Source organism: Tympanuchus pallidicinctus, unplaced genomic scaffold (assembly GCF_026119805.1).
Source record: "Tympanuchus pallidicinctus isolate F22 unplaced genomic scaffold, pur_lepc_1.0 scaffold2, whole genome shotgun sequence".
In the NCBI taxonomy this organism is placed as follows: domain Eukaryota; kingdom Metazoa; phylum Chordata; class Aves; order Galliformes; family Phasianidae; genus Tympanuchus; species Tympanuchus pallidicinctus.
In genome coordinates this window covers 23896713-23913415 of record NW_026294721.1, presented here as the reverse complement: position 1 = coordinate 23913415, position 16703 = coordinate 23896713, and the positions used below count along the sequence as shown (strand labels likewise).

At 44.2% G+C, this 16703-nt stretch overlaps 1 protein-coding gene and 1 long non-coding RNA gene across 6 annotated transcripts in view; one reads left to right on the top strand and one right to left on the bottom strand.

The window, feature by feature from the left end:
- SLAIN2 (SLAIN motif family member 2) overlaps positions 1-2302 on the bottom strand; it is a 32575-nt gene extending 30273 nt beyond the window's left edge. For 2 of the 4 annotated variants that reach the window (XM_052681927.1, XM_052681928.1), the window contains exon 1: positions 1889-2302. In XM_052681927.1, coding sequence (XP_052537887.1) covers positions 1889-2235 — 347 coding nt within the window. In that variant the 5' untranslated portion in view covers positions 2236-2302. The remainder of the gene's footprint in view (positions 1-1888) is intronic. The other 2 variants (XM_052681924.1, XM_052681926.1) reach the window with 1 other exon arrangement.
- Positions 2303-2413: 111 nt separating this feature from the next.
- LOC128080097 (uncharacterized) lies at positions 2414-16483 on the top strand. Of its 2 annotated transcripts, none has more exons than XR_008206486.1 (4): positions 2414-2760; positions 8866-9041; positions 9683-9855; positions 16020-16483. It is a non-coding gene; the product is annotated as an uncharacterized LOC128080097 (long non-coding RNA). The 2 variants fall into 2 exon arrangements; XR_008206487.1 differs by lacking the exon at positions 16020-16483 and adding an exon at positions 11473-12558.
- The last annotated feature ends 220 nt before the right edge of the window (positions 16484-16703 follow it).

Sequence of the window (16703 nt, the reverse complement as noted above, 5' to 3'; positions counted from 1 at the left end):
AAGAAAATATGTTTTAAATCTGTTCAGTGTCTCAACAGTTGAATTAAGTGTCATTCAGAAATTGCAGGAGTTCAATTTCCATTTTTATAAAATAATCTAGAAAAAGAAAATGTCACAAGCCAACTTTTCATCTAGCCAAACCACACTTATCATTAAGTGCATATTAAATCATAGCATGAAAGGACATATTGATATTTTTTGATGAGTGCTACAAGTAAATTTTTAAAACGACTCTTCTCCAGTTGTATGTTTTTATCTCTCAGTCACGGAGAATGAAATTTGATATGGTAGTCACTATAATAGGAAAGGAACAAAAACTTACACCCTGTTGTCTTTTGAGGACTCGGATTTGCATGGGAACATGTCTGAAGTCAGAACAACAGGCAGCACAATGTGCCAAACACCTGCCACCAGCAAGAGCAGTGCTGAGTGAGTTGTGCCGCCTGCACACGTGTGTCCAGAAGTGCATAAACAAAAACACACAGCATTTATGTTGTCACTGTAAGCTGTGACATTAACTTTCACTGAAGAGGTTCATCAACTTGTCCGCAATTTAAGATTAACATAAAACTAATAGCGCCTATTGCCACTAGAAAATATCACACTCAAAACATTTGCCATATTACTGCGAATTTATTGTGTGAATTCACAATGTTCTATTTCCCCAATGTGCTCTCAACCAGTAGATTACAGGGCATAAGCTGGGAAATAAGAGCAGCTACTCTGCACAGACTCATCCTCTGGAAGATGATGCCTTGTTTTAATTTAGTAAGCTTGTGTTGGATCAGAATAAACTTATGTTCTCATACTTCTCTGTGGCTCAGGCTGGATGTCAAGCAAATGACTCCTGTGAGGCAATACACACATTGTATCCTCCCTGAGCAACTGAAATGATTTCATGCGTGGGCAATGTTTAAGTGTTTTTAATGGTGTCAGTTACTCAAATACTTTTTATTATTATTATTATTTTTATTATTATTTTTTACAATCTACTTGTCTGAGCATTAGTCCTTTAAAAATACTTCCATTAGTCCTAGAAAAATACTTCTGCAGCTGAGCTTGAAAAGCAACTCTGACTCAAATCAAAGTGTTTCTGTTACACTTATCCTCTCAGAACACATTTTTCTTGTGTTTCTGCTAATGCTATGCTCCTCCCCACTGCTTCTCCTGTAACTCCTACACTGCTCTTCTCAACTGGTGTCACGGGAAACTTCAGGCAGCTGCCGAACAGCATGACGCTAAGAGAGGTTTGAAACCTCCCTGGCAGCTAGCAAAAGCTCATCTAAGTGCAATAAGAACAAGATAACAACCTCCAGCTGATGTTTCTGCCGGAGCAGCAGGCAAACCGTCCATTTAAACAGAGAGGGACTGCCTATAGTAAAATGTGGTCCTGCATCGTAGCATGATAGAATTGCAGAGGTTGCAAGGGACTCCGGGGATCACCCAGCCCAACTCTCAGCTAACACAGGCTCCCTACAGCAGATTGCACGGGACAGCCAGCAACAAGTGAAAACGCACAGCGCCGCATTTCTGAGACAGAGCGCGTTACATTTACTGCCTTTACAGCTGAAAGAAATTCAGGTCAGGCGCACATTTAAAGAAGCACAGCAGCAGCTGTGGGCCGGTTCTGCGCTGCCTCACAGAACGCCTCCGCACCGCCTCAGTACAGCACGCTGCATCCGCAGCACAGCCGGAGCCGGTTCCTGATGTCGAGCCGTCACCGCGGCCGAACAAAAGCATGGGGCTGCGGGCCTCGGCGGGGCAAGTGCCACGCGCGAAACCCCCGCAGCCCGAGCCTTAGGGCGAGGCCTCCCCGCGGTACCCCCAGCTGAGGGCCCCGGGCCGAGGCCGGGCCTCTGGCTGCTCCCCGCCTCCCTCTCGTCCTCACCAGCTGGCCTCGTCCTCCTCGCAGCACGCCAGGCGCTCCAGCTCGTCGGGCCGGAGAGGCGCCGCGTCGTCCGGCGGGCCGTCGCTCTCGCCGCCGCCGGGTTCCTCGGGGGGTGGCCGCCGCGCCGCGGCCCTGGGGCTGAGGCAGCGGCCGTCGGACGGAGAGGCGGCGGCGGGGGGCGAAGGGGAGGCCCCGCCGCCGAGGAGGCGCTTGGGGCTGGCGGGGGCGGCGGGCAGAGCGCCGTGGCGACTGCGAAGCTGCTCGTTCTGCTTCTCCAGCTTCTTCACCAGCTCCTGCAGCTTCCGCACCTCCGCGTCCGCGTTCACGCTCGAGCCGACGTCCTCCATGGCGCCTGCCGGCCGCGGAGCGGTCTGCGCGATGAAAGCCGGCCGCGCCGCCCCGTCTACATGGCCGGGCGGCCCGCGGCACGAGAGGGTGGCGGCGAGGCGGGGCGGGGCGGGTGCTGCCGCCTCCTCAGCGGCGCCGGCGGGCGGCGGAGGGCTCGCGTCCGGCCGCCATCTTGCTGCCTCCTCAGCCCGCCCGAGCCACGACGTCACTCGCGTAACCTGGAAGTGCCCGCGTCGGAGCCGGGCGGGTGTTGGCGCGCTGCGCCCCGTGCTGCCTTACCGCCCTCTGGTGCCCTGTGGAGGCTGGGACCTGCGGGCGGCCGTCGTGCTGAGGGAGGGAAGAAGGGAGCGGGGGAGCTGTTGCTGGGGTGGTTATTAGACTGCGGAGGAGCTTTGGCCTGGGAACAGGGACCTTTACTCATCGGTGCCGCATTGATAGCAGCCCTTGGAGGATTGCTCTGTGCGTTGGTTTGTAAATCCAACTCCTCTGCACCGTTTGGTACCAAGTGCCTTAATGAAATCCAGGTAAGTTTTGCGAGCACAGCTGGCTTTGTTAGTAGGGCTTGCAGGCCTCTGTAAGGCAAGAAAAATGATAAGGTTAGTGATAATAAGGACATTTGGTGTCGTGATGACACTGCTGGCAATTCAGTGGTTGGTGAGTGTAAAAGTGGTCTTAACTTCAATAGAGACATTCATTCTAACTGAGAGCATTAATACAGCTTCCTTCTTTTCTTACCCTCAGTCCAGCTGTTGGTGGCAGGACAAAGAGTCACGCTGTTATAATAGTTTGGTCTTTTCTGTCCTGCAGACAATGTGCTGGAAGAGCTGGGCAGGCAGCATTAGGAAGGATTGGGGTCATTGAGCCTTGGGCTCCTTGGGACTGCCCAGTAGAACTGTTAATCCTGCTGCTTTTGGGCCCTCTTCTCTGATACAATGGCACAGCTATGGGTGTGAGAGCTGCTGGTATCCTGCATCTCCCCTCCACCCGTCCTCTCTGCAGTCTCTACCCCCAGGGTTCCTGCCCCACCTTATCATCCCCTGCTGACATTGCTTTGCTTCCAGCAGCACCAGCAACTATTCCTCTCAGCAAGATGCACACTGCAAAAAGACGTGTGGGTAGTGGGGAGGCAAGTGAGGAGAGGAAATAAGGTGTTGCTGAATCATCTGCTATTTTTCCAAAGTGTAAAGGCAACTGAGATGAACAAAGGGAGTTGCTGGTTAATAGTCACCATAGTCAGTGGTTGAATAGCAAGGACTGTGATCCTGCTTTCTCATCATCTTGTGCAGAGGGTTTCCCTGGTCATGTTTTGGGAGGGGAAGTGAGGACCAGGAGCTGATAATGGGCCGCGAGCTTCTCATCAGATTCCAAGCTTGCTCTGGGCAGATGTGACAGGCCACACCTAAGCTGAAGCCTCTGGCTGACTATACAGAATAGTTACAATTGGTAGTAATGCCACAAAAAATGAAATCTTTCCACTCTGTCGCAAGAGCAAGTGAAATTTGTCTGCCTGTGAAATCAGATGTTGTAGATCTTTTAAGTTTTTTTTCTGAGCAGGTTGAGTCTGTGCTGTCTATTTCACATGCGTGGAGAGGAAAGGGAAAATCAGTGTTTCTGCAGAGTCTCATGGACTCTGAAAGCCCCTCTGTGCACAGCCAGTACAGTCAGCATTATGTGCTATTGGAACAGGCAATAGCAAAGCTGAAGAGCAATAGATCTCTACCTGTGTGTGTAACGTAGGTCTAATTCAGGATACGTGTGAGCAGAAGAAATGGGGAGCAATCCCTCCAAAGCACAAGAAGCCTGGGCAAGGCTTGTATGTCACTCAAGTAATGCAATTTGTCTCTCTCTGACAAGTGGTTCCTGAGAAAAAGACCTCCAGGAGCTTTGTTTTGGTGCCCTTTGAGCTTCCAGCATGGACAACTCTATTTTTTATTTTTATTTTATACAGTTGTAATTTGCTAATTTATTTGTAGTGAAAATGTTAAATTCTGACTTCCATACCTTTATTTTGATTGTCACCTGAAATAACAAAAGAATCCTCAAAGGGAGTAGATAAAGACGGACAGTTGCACAGTGGGAAGTTAACATTTATAGCAAATATTTAACTTCAAGCCTGGAAAACTGGATTGCTTTTTAAGCAGATTTGTTTAGTCTCCTGAGGAAGATTGTTGCCTGCCAAAGGAGGTGTTCAGCAGGCCCACACACACTCTTGCTAGGTGGTGTTTAGATAAACCTTTGAAATAAAAGGAATCATTTGTCATTACAGTATCTCATGGCATGCACAAACATTGCGTATGTGGTGGAATTAGTGTCTGTCTCTTTCAAAGCTAGTTTCAAAACCCTAACTGAAAGAACCAACATTGCAACTTTAATTATCTATAAAAGATATCTGAGTATATCTGGTCTCCTCAGTGGTGAGAAAATGTATTTAATCCATTGGCTTAGACTTAGGTTACCTGGAAGCCTAACTATGCTTTAGAAACTGTGAGCATTAGTGAATTTTTCGAAGACATCTGTGGGCAGAAGAGCCTTTACAAATCTTTTTGCAAGCAGTTGGTCTGCTGTATTTTACTACTCATACCTCTTAGTGTGAAAGAAGGACTACATCCATGCACTGTTCTTCCTATGCTGTTAAAAGCCTTTCTGGAGGGCAGCAAGGTTCCAGCTGAGTTCTGCCATTGAGATACACTTATCTGGGGTATTCTCAAGCAGAGTGTATCTGTTTGACGTGAATTAACAGGCTTCTTTTTTTATGCACAGAAAAGTTGTTTAAACCTGCTTTTATCCTCCAAATCTGGAATGACAACAACTCTAGGGTACTGCACAGGTTTTCTAATGAGGCTAGTGTTTATGGCATGCCATGTGGCTAGAAAATGTGGGACTAAATAATCTAATTTAACCTTTAATTTATATTACTAATTCAGAATGATGACTCTTCAAAGATTATCATCAGAGTTGAGCACTGTAATAAAAGTCCCATATCACCACAGGCACCCCAAATGAGATCTGTTCACCTGAGGTTCATCATTGCAGTATTGGAGTTCCTTCTACAGGCTTAGAATCTTTTCTCCTTGAAATTTTAGCATAATCTGCATATAATATTCATTAAAAAATGTAAATTCAGCTTCATCGTGGAGTTAGCTATTTGTATTTCATGCTTATTGATCACTTGGAAATAATAGCTTTTTAGAAATCCACTGAGCTCAGCTTGGTTATGGTGCTGGGATGGGAGCAAGGTGACTCAACACTGGGAAGGAACTTGCTGTTGTCAAGAAGATCCATGACTTATCTTCATTTACAGATGACAGTAATTTTAGGCATGTGGGCATCACTGAGTGAAGTCTTACATGTCTCCACCCATATGAAGCAATCTTCTGTAAAACCATTCCAAAAAGTTTCTGAGTGTATTGAGAACTCTCTCGACATTCCTCTGTTAGTGAGCCAGCTCCACAAGGAAGAATAGCTCACTGCACTCAAGGGACTCTGAAAGCAGTCTCCCCTCTGCAGTTTTTAGCAGGAAAAAGAGCAGAGTCTTCAGTATACACAGTTAGTGACAAGTGAACAATTTCCAGATATGTGACAAGTTTGAAATGCTGTATTTCTACGTGTGATGAAATGCTGTTATGTTTTGAATATCTTATCCATATTTTCATGGCAATTTGTGACAGAGAGAATAGAGCCATGCAAAACAAAATTTGTAGTTAAATTATGTTCATGCTTCATTGATTCATTTCTGCCTTGTATTTAGCTAGGCCGGACTCCTGGCTGGAGACAATATGCTGACACTGATAAAAGCAATTAAGGTTTATGGCCAAGAAAGGCATGATGTGATCAGTTCTAAATGTTGCTGGGAACGCTGCACACAAACAGGAAAATTTCCATTAAACCTGGGATACCGCCCTCGTGCTTGAGCTTGGAGGAACAGTGACGACACTTTATTTGCCGAAGGATTTATGGCATCGTTGTTGAAACCTGCACTGGAATTTAGTACCTCTTCTCCCTCCTGTCGGGCTGCCGTTTCACCTCGGCGCAGTTCGGAAGGCCGCCGCCGCCACCTAGTGACGGCCGTGTACGTAGTGGCAGCCCCTGCACCGGTGGCACAGGGACGTGGTGGGGGGGGCGCGGCGATGCACTGCTCTGGTCCCCGCACGCAGTGTGTGAGCGCCTGGAGAAGACCTCTGCTCCTTCCTCGCCTGTTTGGAGGATGCGCGAATGGAAATCTTCCACTCTAACACACAGTGGTAAAACAGTATCCAAAGCCTAGGATTGAACAAAGCACTTCTGAGATGGGACAAGAGGTAACGACCATACATTGCACCAGGGGAGGTTCATGTTGGATATTGGGAAGCATTTATTCTCAGAAGGAGTGATGAGGCGTTGGAACGGACTGCCCGTGGAGGTGGTGGAGTCACTGTCTCTAGAGGCATTCAGAGAACATGCAGGAGTGGCACTGAGATGTGGTTTATTGGGCATGGGTGAATGGCTGGACTGGATTTGTTTACTGGTCTTTTCCAAATGTAATGTGCAAAGAAAGCCTAAAAGGAATTGAAACCAAACTTAAAAAAAGTAAAAGTCTTTACAGGCAGAAGCATGTGGGAGAGGTGAAAATATAAAAAATCCAGCTTAGAGAACAAGAAATTTAATCAAATAATAAAAGTTGTCTTGGTCATATAAACAAAAATTAAGATAAACAGATGCCTTACATAATGTAAGTGCTGGCATTAAAATGAATCTAGGCACTGCCCAAACTATTTACCTCAGCTTTGGTAATGATAATGGCAGTGTACACAGAAGCAAAATCAAAGCAGTAAATGTGAGTGGGTGTGGAAACACGTTATCACAGGCAGGGTGAAAGCAAAGTGCAAAGAGCTCTGCTCTTTTGGAGGCTCAGAAACAGATAATAAAGCTCTTCATATGAGTTTTGATGCATTTACTAAAACAGATGTAATGCCATGTGAAAAAACATTAGATAATGAAGTAAGTTTCTTTTTCCTAAGGAAAAAAGGAATCCTTAAAAATATGTTATTTTATTGCATACAAGGATTAAATATTGTATGAAAGAAATAGAGATATGAAAGGATACAAAATGGGAGAAACAGTTACTGAAGATAGATTCTGCCAAATTAACTTGGGATTTTCTTTGATTAAATATTAGACTTTTTTTAAAGGAGTGGTGTGTAGTGACAGGACAAGGAACACTGGCCTAAAACTTGAACACAGGAAGTTCCATACTAACACATGGCAGCGCTTCTTTATGGTAAAGGTAATGGAGCATTGGAACAGGTTGCCCAGAGAGGTTGTGGGGTCTTTATGGAGATATTCAAGACCCATCTGGGTATCTACTTGTGCAACTTATTGTAGGATACCTGCTTTAACAGTGGGGGTCTTGAGGATCTCTTGAGATCCCTTCCCATCCCTGTGATTCTGTGATTCTGTCATTCTATGAACTGCAACAAAGCAAATCCATATGGATATCAGTAAAGTGATTGACATGGTGTGTCAGTGTGGTGATACTGGAAAAACAGAGGGAAGAAATCAGCTGAAAAGTTGTACTTACAAGAGAAGGCTCAGGCTGTAGACAGAAGAGTTTTGTGACTATGGAGTGCATAAGGATTGACTGTATTTATCTTCTGTGGAAAGTATTTTGTCCAATAAAGTAATAAATAAAAAGAGAAGTGATTAATGAAATATGCTGGTGACACAAAGAAGATGACTTTAAAGCACAGAAGGACTGAACTGCCATGAAGTGGAGGCGCAAGGAACAGAATTCTAAAATAACAAAGGTGAGGAACTTAGTGACCAGCAAGGCTTTATTCAGCAAGTACAGGGGCATCAGCTGCTGACAAAAAGTGAAGAGCTGGCTGTTTTAGTCAGTTGTCCATTGCGGGATATCTGAAGACTACTACTCATGAAAAGTGAAAACACACCTGTATATCTGAAGACAAGTTCAGTGATCTGAGAAAGATTTTAGTACCGAGTTGCCTTTCCAGCTTCGTCCAAATACTTGCAGTACAGCCCACACATGAACAAGCAATACATTGATGCATATGCTTGCTTTCAAGCAGAAGATTTGTCTCATCAAGTCTTCAGGGTTGGCAGACAGCTTGAACCAGGAGAAAAGAGAGTGTATAATGGAACCTTTCATTTAAATGCAAGCAAAGCAACCCATGCAATGTTAATAAAAAGATTTTGCTGCATTTTGTAAACCAAATTTAACACACTGTAATGTAAACATATCTATCAGAGCATAGACTGAGCGATGTCAATGTAATAACCAACAACTGCTATCAATTTACACCCTTTTGAATCAGCTGGAATGAAAATCTTGTAGTGTCGGGTCCCACCGTGTCCTTTTGTAACTTGGGTAAGCTGCAGCTGTGGCAATCCAGGGTCACTGTTGGCCAAACAGCAGGCTGTTTTTTGTTGAAGCATGTGGTAATAATGAGTGTGCCTGTACATACAGCATGTTTCAAATGTCCACTGACATTTACCTTTTTATATATTTTTGCATATATATGTATATATATATTACACATATATATATATATGTGTAAATTCGAGCAAAATGTTAAAATGAGGTGCTACAGAATAAGTAGAATTGCAGTAAAGCTCTTCTATCTTATTGACAGGTAAAAGATCAAATTTTAATCCCTTCAAACGATCTTATTTCTCTGCCAAAATTGAAATCAAGAATTAATATCTGAACATGGAGTTATCAAGGAAAATCCTCTTTCTTGTGACTGTACCAAGGTCAAAACAACACATCCCTTTCATCAGAAGTGACCTTCTGTACAAATCCTTCTCTGTGAGTATCTTCAGCCACTTACAGCACTGTATTCTGTACATGCACAGTGTAACTGATTTTATGTTTAGCTTGAAACAACCTTTGGAGTATGCCAGTGAGCTGCAGCCTTCTCAATGACTTTATTGCTTGGTGGAAAGCCTGGGTCATATCATAGAATCATAGAATGGTTTGGGTTGAAAAGGACCTCAAAGATCATCTAGTTTCAACCACCTGTCATGGGCAGGGTCGCCAACCACTAGATCAGGCTGCTCAGAGCCACATCCAGCCTGGCCTTGAAAGCCTCCAGGGATGGGGCATCCACAGTCTCCTTGGGCAGCCTGTTCCAGTGTGCCACCACCCTCATCATCATCATGAGCGATTTGTGGAGGCTACAAAATTAAAGGAATAGGTGGGACATGTTTAACCCTGGTGTGGGCTATGAGTGCAGTCGAATGTACTTCAGAGCTATGCATGAACCTCAGGAAGGAAAAGCTGCCTCGAGCAGAGGCTGCAGGGGTAGTACTTCCTTTCCTCCATCAGCACCGACCCGCTGCATTGGGGCTGAGAGGGGTGCTGGGGTCTGATTCCATAAGTCAGATTTTGCCCTTTTGTTATTAGCAGATCTGAGTGTGTTCCAGTGCTGTGTGATTCTTTCAATACAGAAAGCACTACATAAGAGTCAAGCTATATTCAGACCTCAAAAGATGTGCCGAAATGGCTGAAACCAACCTTTGGTGGAAAGTTCAGAGAAGAGAGAATATCAAAGGACCCTTATTTTTAACCAAGAATCCAGCAGTTTATGTCGATTTCCCAGCTCAGACAATGTGGCAGCCTGGTGAGTGCGAGGTATTTTCTATGGGCTCAGTTCCTGCTATTGTTTACAAGCCAAATGTGAGGTTAGATAGTAATAGGTCAGCCCTTCGTAGTCATGGCACAGGCATCTCTTAGCAGTGACATGCCTGTGTGTTAGGACAAAGAAATGTGTGAGGGCAGGAGACCTACAGTTTTCTTTCTTTCACATAAGCATTTTGACAAGACACGTTTAAGAAAAATCATAGAGTTTGCTGTTGATTTTTTTAAAATTACTATTACTATTTTAAAGGAACGCTTTTAACACTCATCACATTTGATTTTCCTAAGAGTTGAGTGTCTAAGTAGAGATAAGTAAATAATTCTCAGAAAATTCTGGGTTTATGGCAGAATCCAATGAAGTTCAGGGGGTGCTAACTTGGGAAAAAATAGCATCAGTGTCAGTTATTCATATTATCCTATTTCTGCAGTGTGAAGTGGTGACCCAAGCTGAATTGTTTCAAGGTGACTTTCAACAGATGTGTAACAAATGGTGTGTGTGTGCATTTGTACACTTGTGTATGCATGTTCATCTTTGTACATTCATGCACACATCTTTTCAGCTGGGTAGCAGCAGACTGCTCCAGATCTAAAGTAATGTTAGAAAGCTGGACATCAAATAGAGAATGAGGTCAGATTGAGACATGAGTTGAAGGAGGCTACAAAACAGTGGGAATTACAGATACAGTGGAAAGGCAGTTATGTTCTCTTTACATCACCTGAGGCTCCCTAACCATCCCTATACCTCAAATTTAAGAGCTTTTTGGAACAAGGCAGCAACATCTGTAAAACTGTTTCCAGCAACACCACAGCTGCAAATACAGTGTTACCAAGGATACAAGGATGCATGTTTATCCCTACTTAGGGTTGCTCAGCAGCAGAATTCAGGTGGATGAATTGGACATGAGGGTTTTGTTGTCAGTCTCTACTTTGTAGCCATGTGTCACTGTTAAGTGTTACTTGAAAAGTGATCATCAGCTACTAAAATGTTTTACACAAAGTTGGCAATTGTTCACTAACAGAGCAAGTGCCATTTGCCATTCTCTTTTAAAAATAAGTAACATTGATTGCTCTCATTGAAGACTAGAAAGTGGGTTTTTAGGATGCCACAGAGTTCACAGAATTGTAAACTGAGGTAAGATTACTGAGATGCCACACACTGTCCTGGTAAAGGCATAGTGAACACTGCTGTCTTACTGCTGATGGAACTTTTTGAAGTGGATTTACACAGGTTTGGTTCTGTATCAGAAATCACAAAGGCATTAAGCACCCATAAACAAAGCTGTAGCTTGTGCTACGTGTAAATTCTCTGGGCATACATCTGAATAACATGGTCACCAGCAGAACCTGAGCTTCTTTTGGGATTAAGGTTTTGGACGCCAACCTTCTAATCACAGGGATTCAGTTACTTTTCCCAATTAGATCAATGTAACAAGGCTGTGTAATGCAATAATAGCACCTCTTCTGACTGGAGGAATGTTAAATCTTGAGAAAGAAAAGCTTTGTTCATTTTAGCATTTTTGCTTTGTGTCTAATGCCTATGTGGAGTCTCACATGAAATTTTACATACACTAAAATTACACACTGACCACCTTTTTTTCAGAAGTATATTCTAGCTAAACAGACCACATCCTGAAACTAAATCTCCTTTCAGTGTTTTTGCTATTCAGTGTTCAGTGGTGCAAGTCCACTGAAGTCAGTCAAGAAATCCCAGTTTTATCAAGCTCAGAGTCTGCTCTGTGGAGACCACCGCTGCTGGTTAAATTCGTGCTGTGCCACCTGCAGCTGAAGTCTACACGTGCTTCGAATCCTTGGGGATAGGTGTCTGCAGGCAGCTTCCCCCGCTTCCTTCACGGCCACAGAAGCGCCTTTAAGCCACGCAGTGCTGTCACTCAGGCTGCCCGCAGTGTCACTTACCGGCATCACCACAGAGGGGGAGCAGCACACCGCAGGTTGGCCCGGGATACGTGCAGAGACGTGCTGCTGCGGGGTGGTGGTTCGCGTTTTAGGATCATGGGGGCTTCTTCACAGCAGAGAGGATCCCAGTGAATGCAGGGTGGCCCTGGGGAGCTACCTGCAATGGTCACTGACAAGCAGTTCCTTGAGCAACAAGGGCTCGATCATGAGCTGAAAACCACCAGAGTGGGGCCACCAACACCCCCGTCCACATCTTTGCCTTTTTAGGTAGTTCTTTGCTTCAGTACCAGTATGAAACTTTAACCTGCTCACCAGTGCTGCTGTGTTGAGTTGGCAAGTGGGGTGAATGGTGATAATAGAAAGTACCCTTTACACTCCCCTCATTTTATGTACATGCGCTTGCTGTTATTTATTATATCATGTCATGCTCAAATAAGGCTGCAGTACTCTGGGGTCTGTTTTTACTGTTTGGTTGCTTGGGCTACAGCAAGTGGCACCACAATATTGCAGCACTTCAGAGAGGAATGGGAAAGAGAATGTGTGTGGATGTATGATTATAGCAATGGTTGTGGTCAGAGAGGCCCACCAAGAATTAAAGATGTCTAGCAAATCCTCCTCCAAATTTATGGATCCAGCTTAACACTCAAATGCATGAATACAAATCCTGTAGCTTTATAGAGACATCTGCCTGTGTTCTGAAGGCTAATTTAACTTGACATATAGTACTTTTACCTGTTGCTCCTTTAATTAATAACTATATTCATGTTCCTTACAGCCTTGTCAGTTTTATTTCTAGTACATATTTATCACCTAAGTGTTGATAGTGCATTTCCTCAGTTTCTTTTTCTCCATGAAGTTAGCTATCAAACCAGACATAGCACACATTTTAATGCACCAGGCACCAGTGTCCCAGCCTGTTGCAAAGATGCTCTTGATTTTTCACATGATGCAAGTCTCTCCAAGAATGTTTGTCAGCTGGGATACACCATCCTCTCATTGAATGCAGTGAAACACAGCCCTGGTGGCTGGCATTGATCTGGCAGCTGTGGGCTACAAGGCAGGAAGAAGAGAAAAGCTGCCAAGCTTGTGGCCACTGGAACCTGCCCAGTGATAGCCAAAAGAGATGTCATTCTGTCTTTCTGGTTACATCTTTTCCTGTTCTGATGTTTGATCATCTCATTTGTGTTTGCTTATAGACTGAAAATGAGTAACATCTAACTAGCAAATGGGTATATCTTCCATGAACTGAGCAAAAAGCTCAATTTTTAATTTCCTGTTCTCCTATGGATGCACATTTAGTGCTTCAGGAATGCTGTTTGTTTCTCAGATCCTTTAAAATTTGCCTCAGAATATGGACTATGTTTACTTTTTTTTTTTTTTTCTTTTTCCTGAGTTATCTGTCATTGGCCATGAAATAGAGAGACCCTGATCTACAAAGGTCTAAATGGACTCCAGAGGAAAGAAGCAGTAGTGGCAGGGAAGCTTGTGCTCCCACGGTGTGGGACAGATGTGTTCAGCCTGATCCAGCCACTGCAAAAAAGGGATATATGGCTGATGTCACCCCAGTTATCATGTGCCTTCCCCACAGCAAGGGATAGTCAGACTTACTAGTACTTTTTTTCCATCTTTCAGTGGAGCACGTTGTCCCCAGAGGGCATTAAGTGAAGCCCATCTTTTAGGGCTTCCTCCAGCAAGCAATTGTTCTACGAATTTGCTTGCCTGCATCTTGACATTGCAAGAAGAACTCTTAACAAAATGCTGCTTCTGTATTATTAATATGTGCTGTATTCTCAGAAGAAAGCTCACAGGACTCTTGGAGGTGTCCAATTCAGTGTTTCCACCATTATAGCAATCCATTCCAAAACCTCAAACCTAGGTGTTGAGTTTATAAAGGAAGGATAACCAGACCTCAGGATAACCTGAGCTTGAAATCAACTCTTCCCCTACTATAACCTATTAGTAGTGAGTCCAGAAGAATTATTTTTTTTTTCCAGATAAGGATGTGTCTTTAACAAAAGAGGGCAGGGAATGTCTTTGTGGTCTAGCTACTGTGGCCAAAATGCTGCCTGTTATTATGACATTAGAGGAAGCATGCTGTCTGCAAAGAGGAAGCAGGGCAATGGGGGCTGTTCAGTTGCTTGAAGTGAAGCAGGTAAAAGCAGTTCTCAGCAACAGAAAGCTGCTTGGTTGTCCTCAGAGCTAGGCAGGAGATTTACTTAAGCACACAGTCATTATGTAACTGTCTGGCATGTTTGGTGCTGGTATAACCTGACTGTGACTGCTGAGTCCTCAGACTGATGGGATTACACAATGGTAGTTATAAACTAACCCTATACTGGATTATAACCTGACCTTATGATTGAAGTCATCAGCCCCTTCAAAGACATTTGTGAGCTTTTAGAAGTCTCAGTTGAATCAGTGGAAGATCCAGCTGCCTCTGTCTCTCTCCATGTTTCTTTTGAATCTCAGCCTATTGCAGAAGTAAAGGCTTCAGTGGAAAAAACAAGATTGACTTTACTGTAGGCTGAGAAGTAGGTCCTGGGCTACGAAGGTGCAGATCAGTTGATGGTGGGGAAAGACCTGGAATGACCTTGGTAAATTACTGTGATATCTTATAGGACAGACAATGAATGTTACAGGCCTGCTGTAAAAATATATTTGTGTCAGTCAAGCATGAGATCCATCCAGCATCCTGCTTTCAGTGCTGACCACAGATGGATGTCCAGGAAAAGCAAGAACAGGGCAAATATATATCACACCTTCATACAAGTGTTCCTCAAGCGTCTTTCTCGAGGCTTCCTGCATCTGAAGGGTTGGGTCTGTCTAGTGATTCTCAATAGATTCCTCTTCCAAGTGCCCACCCAGTCTCTCTTGAAGCTCATTTGATCTGCTCCATCCATAAATGTTGTTTGCAGAGCAGAGAGCTCCACACATCTTCCAAGATGCATAATGAACCATCTTCATCTGTTTTATTTCAGTCTAGCTGTTACTGGCTTCACTGGATAACTTCTAGCTCTTGTATTGGAAGAGAAAATAAACAGCAGATTCTTATTCAGTCCTTTCATCCCATTTAACATTTCTACCATGCTCACTTTGTGCCATCTGTCTTAAATGCTGGAGGTGGTCCATTACACTCCATCCATCAGATGTAGCATTGGGCATCCCATAAATATATTAAATGTTTCCTCAGACTAAGCTTCCAAAAAATGCACAGAAAAAGAAAGCACAGGGCAGCCTGTGAGATAGGTACAATGAAAGACTGAAGAAGTAATGTTCTGTAAACTCGATTCAGTTTATATATAAATAAGGAAGCAGACAAGTGGAGAAAGAAGTAGAGAAGTGGAAGAAACATTGTGATTGAGTAACAAAATATTGCATCATGACGCTTGCCTGCAGGCCTACTGAAATAAAATTACAGAGAGAGAATGAATGGTACACAGCTCCCGGGAGCCTCTGGCCCCTGCCTAGCCCCTTGAAGTCCTGACATGGCCAGTCAGCAAGGGCTGGGATAAATCATTGGCTCTGTCACATGATGTAGTGGAAACTCTGGGCTTATTGTTCCTTTCAATACACATTGCATCTTCTGTGACCCATGCTTGATATTTTCCCCCTAACTCAGCTAGACAGAAGGACAAAATCTTTTTCTCAGTTTCTTAAAGAGGATCAAATAGAAACAAAATGACTTAATGGAACTATCACCTCCCAGATCTCTCAAAAAGAAAAGAAGCTTTGGAGACATGGTAGGCAGAAGAAGCAATACATTTGCTGATATGGAAGCCAGATAATGAGAAATGACGGTTATTTTTCCCTCACTGACACAGTTTACTCCTGGCAATGTGAAAAACTCTTGTTTGTCATTTCTTTCCAAACAAGCGAGGGAAGAGAAATGAAGAGAGGAAATGCCCAGTTACTGCCTTCACAGAAAACTCTGAAAAGTGAAGAACGGTGAAGAGGGCTTAGCAAGCACCAGGGAGAAAGAGGAAGAGCCTCACTGTGATGCGGGGACTGGCAGACATGCTTCTCCACCAGAAAGATTGCACAGATGAGACTTTGAACATGAGAGACTGCCCAAACAGTAGCTTCAAGGACAGAAGTAATATGGGCCATCAGGTGGTAAAGCATATACAAATGTATAACTGCTGGAAATATAGTCTATGTGAGTTGCCATCTAATAAACATCTTTTTCTTTCCCTATTTGGTGCTTCATGCCACTTGTGTGCCTGAAATTTCAAGAACCTCCATGCTTTCTGATGGAGAAACTTCCTCCTAAAGATGGACATTTTGCCACAGAAACTTCACTGCTTCCCTCCTCTTCAGAAGAGCAAAATCAACTGCTTTGAGTGCTGGGTGCCCATAACACAAAGCACAGTGAAATCATTGTGCCACGCATCTCACCAGGTGCCTGAGGCCATACCAAAGGAAAGGCTTGGACAGCATGGGCTCCAATCCCCACAGCCTACAGGTGGGATGGGTGCTGCGCCACCAGCCCTCAGGGTTTCTGAACCTCTAAGAGGGTATGAAGAAAAGATGGAAGCAGCAAGCAGCACTGAGCTCTTCTGGAGCTGAAACAGGTCCAAAGCCCTGAACATCCCCTCCTTTTCTCATTCTCTCTCTGCTGCATAATGTTTGAGCATGTGAAACTTTGGGGAAATGAAATCATTTCTGGTTACAACTTGCTGCTTTTTCTGCACTGGATTTTTTTTTTAATCCTAAAGCCGAAACGAAGGCTGAAGGCTGCTCAGCACGCTCCCATCCCTCAGGACCCAACTTTCAGTTGTTTTTCTTTAATGGCATGGAGCTGTGCCAGGGAGCGTCAGGCTGGGTGATAGGAAAAGGCCCTCATCGGGTGGCATGGGCATGGAAGAGGCTGGAGTTCAAGGAGTTTGTGGACAATGCTGTGAGATAGAGGGTTTGAAT